Source organism: Drosophila ficusphila, unplaced genomic scaffold, assembly GCF_018152265.1.
Source record: "Drosophila ficusphila isolate 14025-0441.05 unplaced genomic scaffold, ASM1815226v1 contig_791, whole genome shotgun sequence".
NCBI lineage: Eukaryota > Metazoa > Arthropoda > Insecta > Diptera > Drosophilidae > Drosophila > Drosophila ficusphila.
The window spans coordinates 27,022,749-27,034,032 of NW_025064737.1; the positions used below are offsets into that span (position 1 = coordinate 27,022,749).

General features: G+C 43.5%; 2 protein-coding genes across 2 annotated transcripts; both read left to right on the forward strand.

Annotated features, from left to right (window-relative positions):
- The first annotated feature begins 2,919 nt into the window (after positions 1–2,919).
- On the forward strand, positions 2,920–4,167 carry LOC108099285 (putative gustatory receptor 93c). Its single transcript, XM_017202677.1, has 2 exons — positions 2,920–3,954; positions 4,009–4,167. The coding sequence occupies exons 1-2, from the start codon at positions 2,920–2,922 to the stop codon at positions 4,165–4,167; spliced, it is 1,194 nt and encodes a 397-aa protein (XP_017058166.1).
- A 140-nt stretch (positions 4,168–4,307) lies between these two features.
- On the forward strand, positions 4,308–5,761 carry LOC108099235 (putative gustatory receptor 93b). The gene is made up of 3 exons (XM_017202608.1): positions 4,308–4,316; positions 4,421–5,461; positions 5,603–5,761. Exons 1-3 carry the CDS (start codon positions 4,308–4,310, stop codon positions 5,759–5,761), a joined length of 1,209 nt encoding a protein of 402 aa, XP_017058097.1.
- The last annotated feature ends 5,523 nt before the right edge of the window (positions 5,762–11,284 follow it).

Below are 11,284 nucleotides of genomic sequence, written 5' to 3' on the forward strand. Positions count from 1 at the left end.
CTTTGGTCCTGGAGGAGTGCTGGTGGAACCGTTTTTGGTGGAAGTGGCTCTCTGTTGTCCTGTTCCCATAAGTCTCCACCTGCTCGAATTAATGGAAGTAAAACCATTCCGAACTCTGCGCTTGGTAAACTTTTCGTTATCGATTCCGAGCTACTTTTTGCTGATGCACCTTCAGATCTTCCGTGGCCAGGATGTGATTAAGTTGGGCAACCAGTACCTTCAAGTCATGCGTCGAGTTGGATCTTTAAACAAAAGGAAAACAATTGGCTTTTGGGGTAATCGAGAATTACTTCTTATGCTCTACTTCTTAGCCTGTCTAATTCAGGAATATATATTTCCTGATTTACCTTACCACCTAAATTTTAGCATATCGCCATTTCGCCTATTTTATGCTTATACAGATATTACAAATAGTATACTACTGTGGGTATGTATTATTTGGTACCTTAGTTTAGGTGGTCTGTACGCCCAATTAAGAAAAATTTTGTCCTGGCAGTTCCGATCCAAGCCTAATGTTTTAAAAAGAAAATCGCAACGAAAGTTGAGGAAAATTCTGTCAGTTTTTTATGAGATTTCCAGTGTGGTTAGTTCACTACAGAACTTAACCAATGCTTACTTATTTTTAAGTGTGATCCGCAAACTCTATAGAATAGTCGTAGCGGCTAACCAAATGATTGTCGATGTGCAATTCTTTAGGATTTTGGAGTGGTGTTTTGTAATACGAGTCATGGGCGAAGTTCTTCTCCTCTGTTTGGTTATTCAAGAATCTGTTAACCAGTTCAGGAACATTCAGGAAATCACTAGAGAGCTGCTCTTTGCCAGCGAGCTAAAAGATTGGAATGAAACGGTAAAATAGTATATTCATATGTCTTTTATGTAGCAAATAATATAATATTTTTTTTAGGTGGAAATATTCATCACACATCTAAACCTAAATGATTTTAGGGTTAAGCCATTCGGACTTTTTAATCTTGCTAACGAGTTTTTTCTCTTAGTTATATCTGGAATAACTAACTGTATCATCCTTGCCGTACAAATTGTAATTGGTGTACAAAGGAAAGGCTTTGTAAAGCAAAAATGAAGTAATCAATGTAATTATGTAAGACTTTGTCTTTTATTATTAATTTAAAATTAAAAAAAAAGATACATATTTTATTTACTTTATTCTGGGTAAAAGGTTTAAGGGGATCATATTATATACAAAAGAAGAAATCGAAAGCAATTTAGCAATGATACATATATCAGTTTGACAGGTGACGGATGATGATTTGCCCCCTGAGTTGCGAGACCTAAAGGGAAAACAGATCTTTTCAAAGTTAAGTTTTCATTAACTAAATGCACTTCACAGAAGTTGACTAAACAGGGGCCTTTTAAATCAGTCGCAATTAAACACAAAGAAGTTAAGTCCGATTTTCCGCATGAGTGTATCCAAAGTATCTAAATTGCTGCTGGCTTTCTGTGCCTCTGCCAAATGGCTAGGTTACATCTCCTTCCGGTTCAAGATTGCAACAGACAACACTCTGATCATGGAGGAGACCAGTGCCGCAAGATCCCGATGGAAGTGGGTCATATTTATTCTGAGACTTCTGCCCGTTTCTGTGGTTATTTATTCATACGTTACACGCCTTTGTACCATGGAAATATTGGTCAAAATGCTGCTCGGCTTACACGGTTTTTTTAAGGTATCGTCCTATCTATCGATGTCTTACATTCAGATTTTTCATGGAAAGGACTTCATTGTGTTGATCAATCGCTATCTTCGCCTTTTTCGACGAGTGAGATCCCTGCCGTTCAGAAGAAGGAAAACATTTGGAGAGGGGCGCGAGAAACTAGTGATTCTTGTTTCCTTCGGTTGCCAAGCCCAGGAAATTGTATTTACTCTTGGATGTTTGGTATGGGGCTATAGTCCAGTCAGTATTATTAAACATATTGCCAACTGGTCAAGTTTTAGTTATATCAGTATGGCCTGCAATCTTACCACTCAAATGAGCTTTATTTTCTACCTAAGCTTAGCTATTCTTTATTCAGAGCTAAGCGACAACATCTGTTTCGAAACGCGAGTTCAAATTGCAGCCCTTCAAATTAACAGAAGAACCCACTCCTCACATCGACAACAAAATATTACCCGCAGATTGAAGAAAATAATGAATATCGTCAAGGAAAGTTCTTATATCGTCAGATCGCTACAAAACATTATTAACGTTCACCTGTTTTTAAGCATAGGGCATACACTTTCTCATACACTCGTAATATCGTACGATATGATAGTTAATTTGGAATTTATCAGTTTTTGGGTGTGGTCCTTTATTGTGAGAGTTTTGTGGGATGTTTATATTTTATGTTTTGCCGTTCATAGAACCGAAAAACAGTTCAAAAACATTCGGGAACTTACACTAGAAGTGTTCTTCGTAGACGAGCATAAAGATTGGAAAGAAACGGTAAGTTGACTACTGACACAGGTGTTCTGATTACATCTTTATTTTCTTTTCACATTAGGTTGAACTTTTCGTAACCCATCTTAACCTTAACCATTTTGAGGTTCGCATCTTGAATGGTATTTCCGTTTCCAACGAACTGTTCCTGTCAATTATTTCAGCAACATTAAGTTTGTATATGGTAGTTCTTCAAGTTTTAATTAAATTGCAGCAAGGGTAGTATGTGTATTTTACATCAAAAACACTATATGCTAATGGATCACTAAAAAAATATTGTTTATTAGGTTTAAAAGTTTTGCTTAAATGAACCGATTAAAGCACTTAATCTTTGAGCGATATCAAGTTAATCAAAGCGATGTTAAATCCAATTTAATATAATCACAGCACTTAACTAGATAAATAAACATAACACCCCTTTGTAGAAATTAAGTAAATGGCGTCAATAAAGAAGGCTATTAATGTGTATTCCAAAAGAGGAACAGTCATGTTTGGACGTCTAAAGAAGGTGAGCCTGGCGGCTCTCTCGTCGGTTATCCTGTATTGCAGCTACCACTACGCCAGAGTCCTGGGAGTGATTTGCTTCGACATTGGCGAAAGGAGCTCCGACAAGTCCTTGGTGGGTCGCCACCAGCACCGCTTCAAGTGGTTCTGCCTCAGTGTGCGACTAATCTGCGCCACCTCGGTTTGCTGCTTCTGTGTTCCCCAGGTCTCGGAAATCGAGGATCTCTACGAGATGTTCCTGCAAGGCTTCCGCCTTTCGGCCAGTGTCAGTGGCTCCATTTGCATCCTGGTGGTTCAGATCGGCTACGAGAAGGAGGTGCTCCGGGTGATCAACGGCTATCTCCGGCTCTTTCGACGCGTTCGACTCCTGTCGACTTGCAAAAAAGTGGGATTCGGAGGCAAGCGGGAGTTCTGCCTGTTGTTCTTCAAGTCAGTCTGCGTGGTCTACGAGCTGTACTGCGAGCTTTGGCAGCTCGGGAATCTTCCCGACTTGATGTGCTTCTTTACCGTGGTGGCTAACATAATCCTGGAGATCGGCTCCCTGATGATCATCCACATCGGGTTCTTTGGCTTCCTCAGCGTGGGCACTCTGTACTCCGAAATGAATAGGATTGTGCGAACTGAGCTTCGACGGCAGCTCAGATCCCTGGAGCGTCCTGGTGGAGGTCCTGTGAGTCGCCGCCAGCTGAGGATCGTTGAGAACCGCCTGGATGAAGGCATTTCAATTTACGACGAGATAGAGCGAGTGGGTCGCTCCTTTCACCGCCTGTTCGAGCTGCCCCTCCTGGTAATTCTAACTGGAAAGATATTCGCCACAGCAGTCCTCTCCTACGAGGTGATCATTCGAGCGGAGCTCTATCCCAGCAAGGCGGGCATGTGGGGTCTGGTGGTCAAGAGTTTCGCCGATGTCATCCTCCTCACCCTGGCGGTTCACGTTGCGGTCACCAGTTCCCGAGTGGTTCGTCGTTTGAGCTTGGAGAACTGTCCAATCAGTGATTACAAGGGGTGGCACATGAAGGTGAGTTATCTGACTAATCATTATCCATTTAATCCTATTCCGTTCTGGCTTTAGTGGGAAATGTTCCTAAGTCGCCTGAATGTCTTTGAACTTCGTGTGAGGCCCTTGGGACTATTCGAGGTCTCCAATGAAGTCATCTTGCTCTGTTTGTCCGGGATGATCACCTATTTTACCTACGTCGTGCAGTACGGCATTCAAACCAATCGATTGTAAATCTTATATTTCATTGATCGAATACAATCTTTTATGTAACATTCTTATTCTTTTAAAACTTCAAAGTGACACGTTATTAAAAGATCTCCCATCACAGATCGTTTACCAAGAGCATCCAACCCTACACAATTAAATAAGTCATGTTGCTTGTCATTAGCCTAATTGAAATGAAATCCAGATAGGGGTCAAGATGAGCTCGACTGACTGCCTGCTCAACCGTTCGGCAAACTAATTACCTAATGGGTAAATAAAGTATATTGATGGGTTCAGCGTTTCAGGTCCGTTAGTCATGAAGCGAATTCCGCGCTGCCTAAACGCTTCCAGGATATCTGGACTGCTGCTGCGAGGCTGTTTTTTATATGGCACCATTTTTGGAGTGATCACCTATCGAATCGAGAGAAAGGGCTCCTTTTTGGTGGCCAGCAATCGCCGGGGATACCGGTGGATCTGTGTGGTTATTCGGCTGCTGACCACTGCTCTTTACACTTATAGTTATGATGCATGGGCAGGCCAATTTGTGGATTGGTATTTTCGAGCCTTCTTCATCATTCGATTGGTGGGATGTCTGATCTGCAGTGTAATTATCCTGGTGCTGCAATTGTGGTTCGGCGAGGAACTGCTTTTACTGGTTAACAGTTTCTTGAAGCTCTTTCAGCGACTGCGAGCTCTAACGAATTCCAATCAAGTTGGATTCGGTGACAGGCAGGAGTGCATATTGATGGCTTTCAAGGTTATCTCCATACTATTTGTATTCATGGCTTTCCGATTCGTGTTTTTACCCTGGACCCTGATTACAATGCTTAGTGATTTCTACACCTCGGTTGGCACTGGAATGGTCACGCATCTATGCTTTGTGGGCTACCTCAGCATTGGAGTCCTTTACAGGGACCTGAACAACTATGTGGACCGCCAACTGAGGGCACAAATGATTTCGCTGGATGTTGAGAGTGTTGGAGAGAATCCACAGCCAGCTCGTGTTGCCATCTCGAATTTGGACAAGTGTTTGTCTCTTTATGAGGAGATCCATCTGGTGTCGCAAAGGTTCCAGCGGATCTTCGATCTGCCACTCTTCGTTAGCCTATTGCATAGTCTTTTGGCTATGGCAATGGTGTCTTACCACGCCATCCTGCGAAGGCAATACTTATTCAACCTCTGGGGCTTGGTCATCAAACTCCTCACTGATGTGGTGCTACTGACAATGGCGGTGAATTCAGCTGTAAGTGGTTCCCGATTGGTAAAACGACTGAGCCTGGAGAACTTTTACGTGACTGAAGACAAGGGTCACCATCAAAAGGTAATAGATAATACAAAAATGTTGAAGTATAAAACAGAATACAAAGAACCTTTTGTTACTTGATCAATTTGATTGTAGTTCTTTTTGATATAGTGACATAGTTGTATTTATTTTTTGATCTTAACATGAAATTCCTTTCAGTTGGAGCTTTTCCTGGGCGGCCTGCAACATCGGGCGCTGCGAGTGTGTCCTTTGGGCCTCTTCGAGGTCTCCAACGAGCTGACCCTCTTCTTCCTCTCGGCGATGATCACCTACTTGACCTTTTTGGTACAGTACGGCCTGCAGTCGCAGCAAATTTGATTCAGCGTCACGCATTGGTTGCGGCATATCACCCTCCCGAATATAAATACAGCTCTCGAGACACCTGGCCCACCTGTCCACCTGTCCTGCGGTTGCACGCAAATAAAAAAACAATGAATAAAGAACGGAATTTCACGAAAAGCCAACTCAAATCGGCGGTGGCAGGACCCGATTCTCAATTTCCGGCTAACCGTTTGTTCCGCTGCAACTTTTCCCATGAAAGTTGGTCGCGGCATTAATTAAACATTCATGCTACCGTCAAGCAGAAAATTTATGCGGCAGCTCGTTGGTGGAGGGACGGCACGAGGGGGTATTCAACGGACAGTTCACGCTAAGAGGCGCATAAAAACAAGGCCGAGGCCGTCGGTCTAATTAGCATAGGTTTGGGGCACCGAGAAGGAAGAACGCAAAAGAGCCGCCAAGGTGCACTTGCCACTGCACTTGTGCCTCCGATCGGCAGGTTCACAAAAACGGGGACAAAGGGCCGGCCAGCGGCGGCGATAATAAAAAAATCAAATTGCCAGAGAGCAGGGACCCGAGATGAGATGAGCACTATTATCTCGGCAGTGGAACTGGGCCCGGAATAATGGCCCGATCGGTTCTGCTCCTGCTTCTGCTCCTGCTGAGATTGTGGAATTCTGGGGTGCCCTAGATGCCGTTTAATCGAAAGGGTATGCCTGACTCTTATAGAAATTTGTAACAGACACAGATTCAAGAGAAACCAACTTAGGAAATAAAAGAGTAAGTATTTTGTATGTCGAATGGTTTACTCTTTTGAAAACCAGTTAGATTATTTGTATTAAAATATCTTTCGAATTATGTCGTTTGCATATGACATTGACCACCTATGAGTATCTCCCAGTCGAAAACCCGAAACCATGGCTGGGATTTGAGTCCCCTGCCCCCTTGGGTTGTGCGTGTTGTGTAAACGGCAAGATAATCATAAAACATAGCATTGCTCAAATAATTGTACTTCATAAGAGACACAGCAGAGACAAAGAAAGGCAGTTGGAGGTGGAGACGGGTGGTATGGGACCGAGTTGGGCTACAGTCAGTTTTCCCATGATTGTTCTGCTGCCTGGGTAATTATGGGTCACTTTTTTACTGGATCGTCTCTCTCTCCTTTCATTCCGCAATTATCATACTTACCTGCAACTATGTGCCAGGCAAAGCTGAAGGCATAAAGTCGGAATCAAGAGAGACGAAAAAAAATTAATGATGCTTTCAACATTTCACTAGACAAAAGAACCAGCCGGAGCTCGAACTTGGGAGCTTGAGTGCCTGAGTGCAGGTAGCGGTGCTTGCTTTTCAAGCCAGCCAACACTTTCTGGCCGAAAAGTACAGCTACGACGGAGACGGCCAAGGAGAGTGGCAAGAACGGATGGATATGGAGGAAATCTCATCATCATTACGATGATTAAGCCGACGAAAGCCTCGATTTCAATCAAGAGTCCGAGAATCAGAGCGGCAACCGGTAGCAACTTGGAAATCAGCAGGGAACGAAGACCCATTAGCCCTAAAAGCTTTTCGGCCCGGAAACCCATCGGGAATGGCCAAATGTAACTGCTGGCCAGTTGATTGCTATAATTCGACACAAATTGAGTGGCGAAAACAGAAAACTCCCGCTAAAGTCAGCAAAACCCTTTCCACGGATCGACAATGGGCGTAATTAGTTCTAATTTATTTATTGCTCAATTAGGCAAAGGGCTCCGAGTTGCCAACGCGATGATATAAGCCTTTTTGCTTGATTATATAACAGCCCAGGCCGCCGGCCTGCTATCTAATCTGATCTACATGGGGCTACATCTGGTCATGAATGTTTCAACAGAAGAAGAACACTCATGGGAGCAAAGAATATATTATTTCGTTGGGTCGCAGAATCTGAAAAATTACGCGTGCGAAGAACAGTTATGCAATCATACGTTGGGCCTTATTTTTAGGCCTTCTAATGGTAAAAAAGTCTTAAAAAGATGTCACAGAACCTTTTTTTAATTCACACTTTACTTTGAGGAATTTTCGATTCAAAGATTGTGTAACTCACAGACTTAAAAGATTTCGTTCCAAAATTATTGCAAGATAATATTGAGCTGTGCAAGTTTATCGTATCTTATCAATGCCTTTGGAATTTATCACACCAATTTGTTGTTGATTTTCATAATTGCCTCGACTAGCTGCTCGGAAGCTAATTACTGAGCTCCACATCAATCAATTTAGGTCATATCCAATCTAGGTTCCGTCACGAACTGCATAGGAATTCTCCATCTTCGGAATGCACAGCTAAAAGTGACTTTATTGCGTTTCGAATCGAAAGAGCACGTATAACGCTCCCCCTCCACTTTTCAGGTCCGACTGGGTTGTCAATTTTATTCATAGAGCTAATTAAAAATAGCACATTATTGCAATTGCCCAACCTTTTGTAGTCGCATTGCCATCTAGGCACACAAAGAGCTTACTTATAAGTATAAAGGTGGTGCGTTTTTTAATAGACGATAAATAAAACCTCTCTGTAATTCAATAGCGTTGGCATCCAAAGCTAGGAGAGTGTTTCACTTGGTTAAATTTCAAAAGCTAATGGTTGTTTTATTATACACGCAGAAAGAATAATGTTTTAAAACTCTTAAGTTTGTGCAGTTTTTTGCTATTTACTGAGAACTCGCCTAAATTATTTTTGCTTTCAGTAAATGGGTAGCTAGAGCAAATAGGCCAATTTCACTTGGCAAATAGTGCTTAGAATTATTCAGAGTATCGAGCCACCCTGCTGTACCTATATACCTCGTTTATTTGTATGTGAATATTCGTATTTATATGCAGAAACCAAGTGAAGACAAAACGCTGCGCAGGCGACTGCAAAAGTTGGAGGCCCCAAAGAAATTGGCACGAGCGGAGCACACGTCCCAATGCAGTTCGCCTCGGAGATGGGGGATGGGAGGTGGGGACTTGGGCTGGGGGCACAGGCCGCGATCTGGTTGGGTTGGGGTACAGTTTCTGGCCCAGCATTTTACGAGCACACACATATGGCGAATACGAATCCCCAGTCGCAGTCGCAGTCGCAGTTGAGAGTCGCGAGTTGCGAATTGCGAAGGGGAACCCGTTTTGTGGGCTGTTTTGGGGCGCGTAGGCGCTCGACACACGCCCAGTTGGATTCTGGATGCTGGATGCTGGATATCCAATGCTGGATGCTGGATGCTCGAAGAGCGCGTGTGCATCGTGCCAACATCTGGAGACGGATCCAGTTTGCGGGCCAAAAGCCATAGAGCCAAAGCTCCGCACAGTAGCCACGGGCCAGGTTCGGACTGGGCGCAAGATAATCGATGTATACTAATTATTTGCTTTGGCTGCAACTGTTTGTCATGCTCCGCTCAGTGGCTGTACATCTGGGCATCTGGGCATCGGTGACGCGCTGCTGCCGGTACAGCAAAAACAAAAAGCCCCGGCCGTCCGACGGTAGCCAACACCCCAAAGAAAACAGTGAGCGCGGCCGATGGACCCGTGGATCGACACAGCAAGAAATATCAAATACACTTCATAAAGAAATAAGATCATAAATCTAAGGTTTGCTGGGAGACTAAATCATTCAAATGAAACCATACCAGTTTAATTTACTTCGCTTTCATTCCTCTTCTAAGCACTCGACTGACAAATCATTCCCATTTAAATGACAATTAGCCTTGTTCTCGATTTTTAATCTCAGAAAATACATATGTCTTCGAAAGTGTTATTGCACGATGCGAATTAATCGTTCGAAGGGGAATTGAGAACAAGGTTGTATATGCTGACTGCTCGTAGAACCGGTGATTAAATGCTATGTTAGAGAAAAGCTGCTTTCAGGTATTGTATAGATTGTAGTTTGCTTTCTTAAGGTAACATTTCTCTGAGTGCATGAACTCGGACAGACGCACAGTGCCACTGTCCCTGTGCGAAGTTGAAGCTGAGCAAATATATCGCCGTCAGCTAAAATAATGGTCATCGACAGCAGCAACACCAACAACAACAACAACAACAACAACAGCAGCAACAACAGCAGTAAGAGCAACAGGAGTTGTTGTCTTGGGCAAGGTTGCGGATGATTTTTAGTTTTGGAATGGGAATGGTTCTGGGTTTCGGCTCGGATATATGTTGGTACATCTGCAGGTGGGGAGCCCGAGGAACCAGGGGACAGAGAACTCCGCACGGTAGTCAAGTTTGGACACCTTAAGTACACAGGAAAGCGTCATTTATGCGCTCGTTTTCAAAATCGACAAGCACTAGGCGTGGCAAGAAGGGTTCTCTTGAGGGGAGAGGGGCTTCCCCGGGCGGAAGGATGCTGCCCCGGGTTGGTTGCTCGATTAATTACACGGCCAGCAGATCAGTTTAGGGCCCGGCCAAATTATAGATATCCGCAGCTGCAACAGATTGCTGCCGTTGCACTGCAGCAAGGTCAAATCTCGGCAGCTGAGCAACTAATGCTGCAAGTTGCATGTTGCATTTCGCCCTGCCTCAGATCGATTTCAATCAACACTTCCCCGCGGGCAGCAGCAACTTTTGCCTTTCAAACGCAAACAACAAAAAGTACAGTCCACAATGATCAACAACAACAGCGACGGCAGCAGCAGCAACATCTACGGCAGCAACAGCAACAGCAACATCGGCACAGCAGCAACATCATCGCGACGGAGTGGAAAGGGGGCGATGTACGTCAAGTTTTCGTTTGGCTTTGGCCAGCTTTTGATTTGGCCGAGACGTGTGGCAAGCCCAGGTCTCGAAAACAGGTTTGTGATTTCAGATTTGGGAGCTGCAAAAAGAAAAAAGTTCAACCACTGCCAGCCGAGCAAACTGAGCAAACCGAGCAACCGAGCAACCGAGCAGCGCTGCTGCAGATGTTGTTGATCTCGTGCTTGTTGTTGCTGCTGCTGCTGCTGCTGTGGGATTGTTGTTGCTGCTGCGAGGTTGTTGCTGCTGTGTTGTTGCTCTCGACTCAATGCAAAGACAAGTAGCCGAGAGACAACGACAAACGAGCGAACGTTGCGTAAATTACACGAAAGAATAAGAAAAACACGAAGCTTGAAAAGCACTAAACAACGACAACAAATGGGAAAGTACACTGAGAAAAATGATGAGTGAAGTTAGTGATTTTTAAGATTTTTTTACATGAAAACATACTTAAAATTTAATTAACTGATTGAATTCAAACTGTACAGACTTTTATATTTTTTAAATGGTTCGTTTTGATTATGACTTAAGTTGAGTCGGCTTATTATTCATTTTGAGTAATCAATTATCATGTTTTTTTATAAAGTATTATCACATAGAGGTACCTAATATTGTTAAGATAATTTTCCCTGCAAGAGCAAAAAATCAGCAGCAAAAAATAATAATAAAATACTGCAACAGCAAACCCCACAAATCAATTTTCCTTTACGATCGACTGTAGTCGACCTCAATTATTAAATGCCCAAGTTGGCTGGCTTCCCTCTCGGTCATATTCACTCTCCCCGTCTCCCTCTAAGTGGTTCGTCCCTCTCTTTCTAGCGGCTGTGCTCTTTC

What these genes read in the sequence shown, in the direction of transcription:
- LOC108099285 (XM_017202677.1), top strand. Translation starts at nt 2,920, where the DNA reads ATGTTTGGACGTCTAAAGAAGGTGAGCCTGGCGGCTCTCTCGTCGGTT. An exon ending in ACAAGGGGTGGCACATGAAG is followed by an intron (nt 3,955 to 4,008) that starts GTGAGTTATCTG and finishes TTCTGGCTTTAG; the next exon opens with TGGGAAATGTTCCTAAGTCG.
- LOC108099235 (XM_017202608.1), top strand. An exon ending in ACAAGGGTCACCATCAAAAG is followed by an intron (nt 5,462 to 5,602) that starts GTAATAGATAAT and finishes AATTCCTTTCAG; the next exon opens with TTGGAGCTTTTCCTGGGCGG.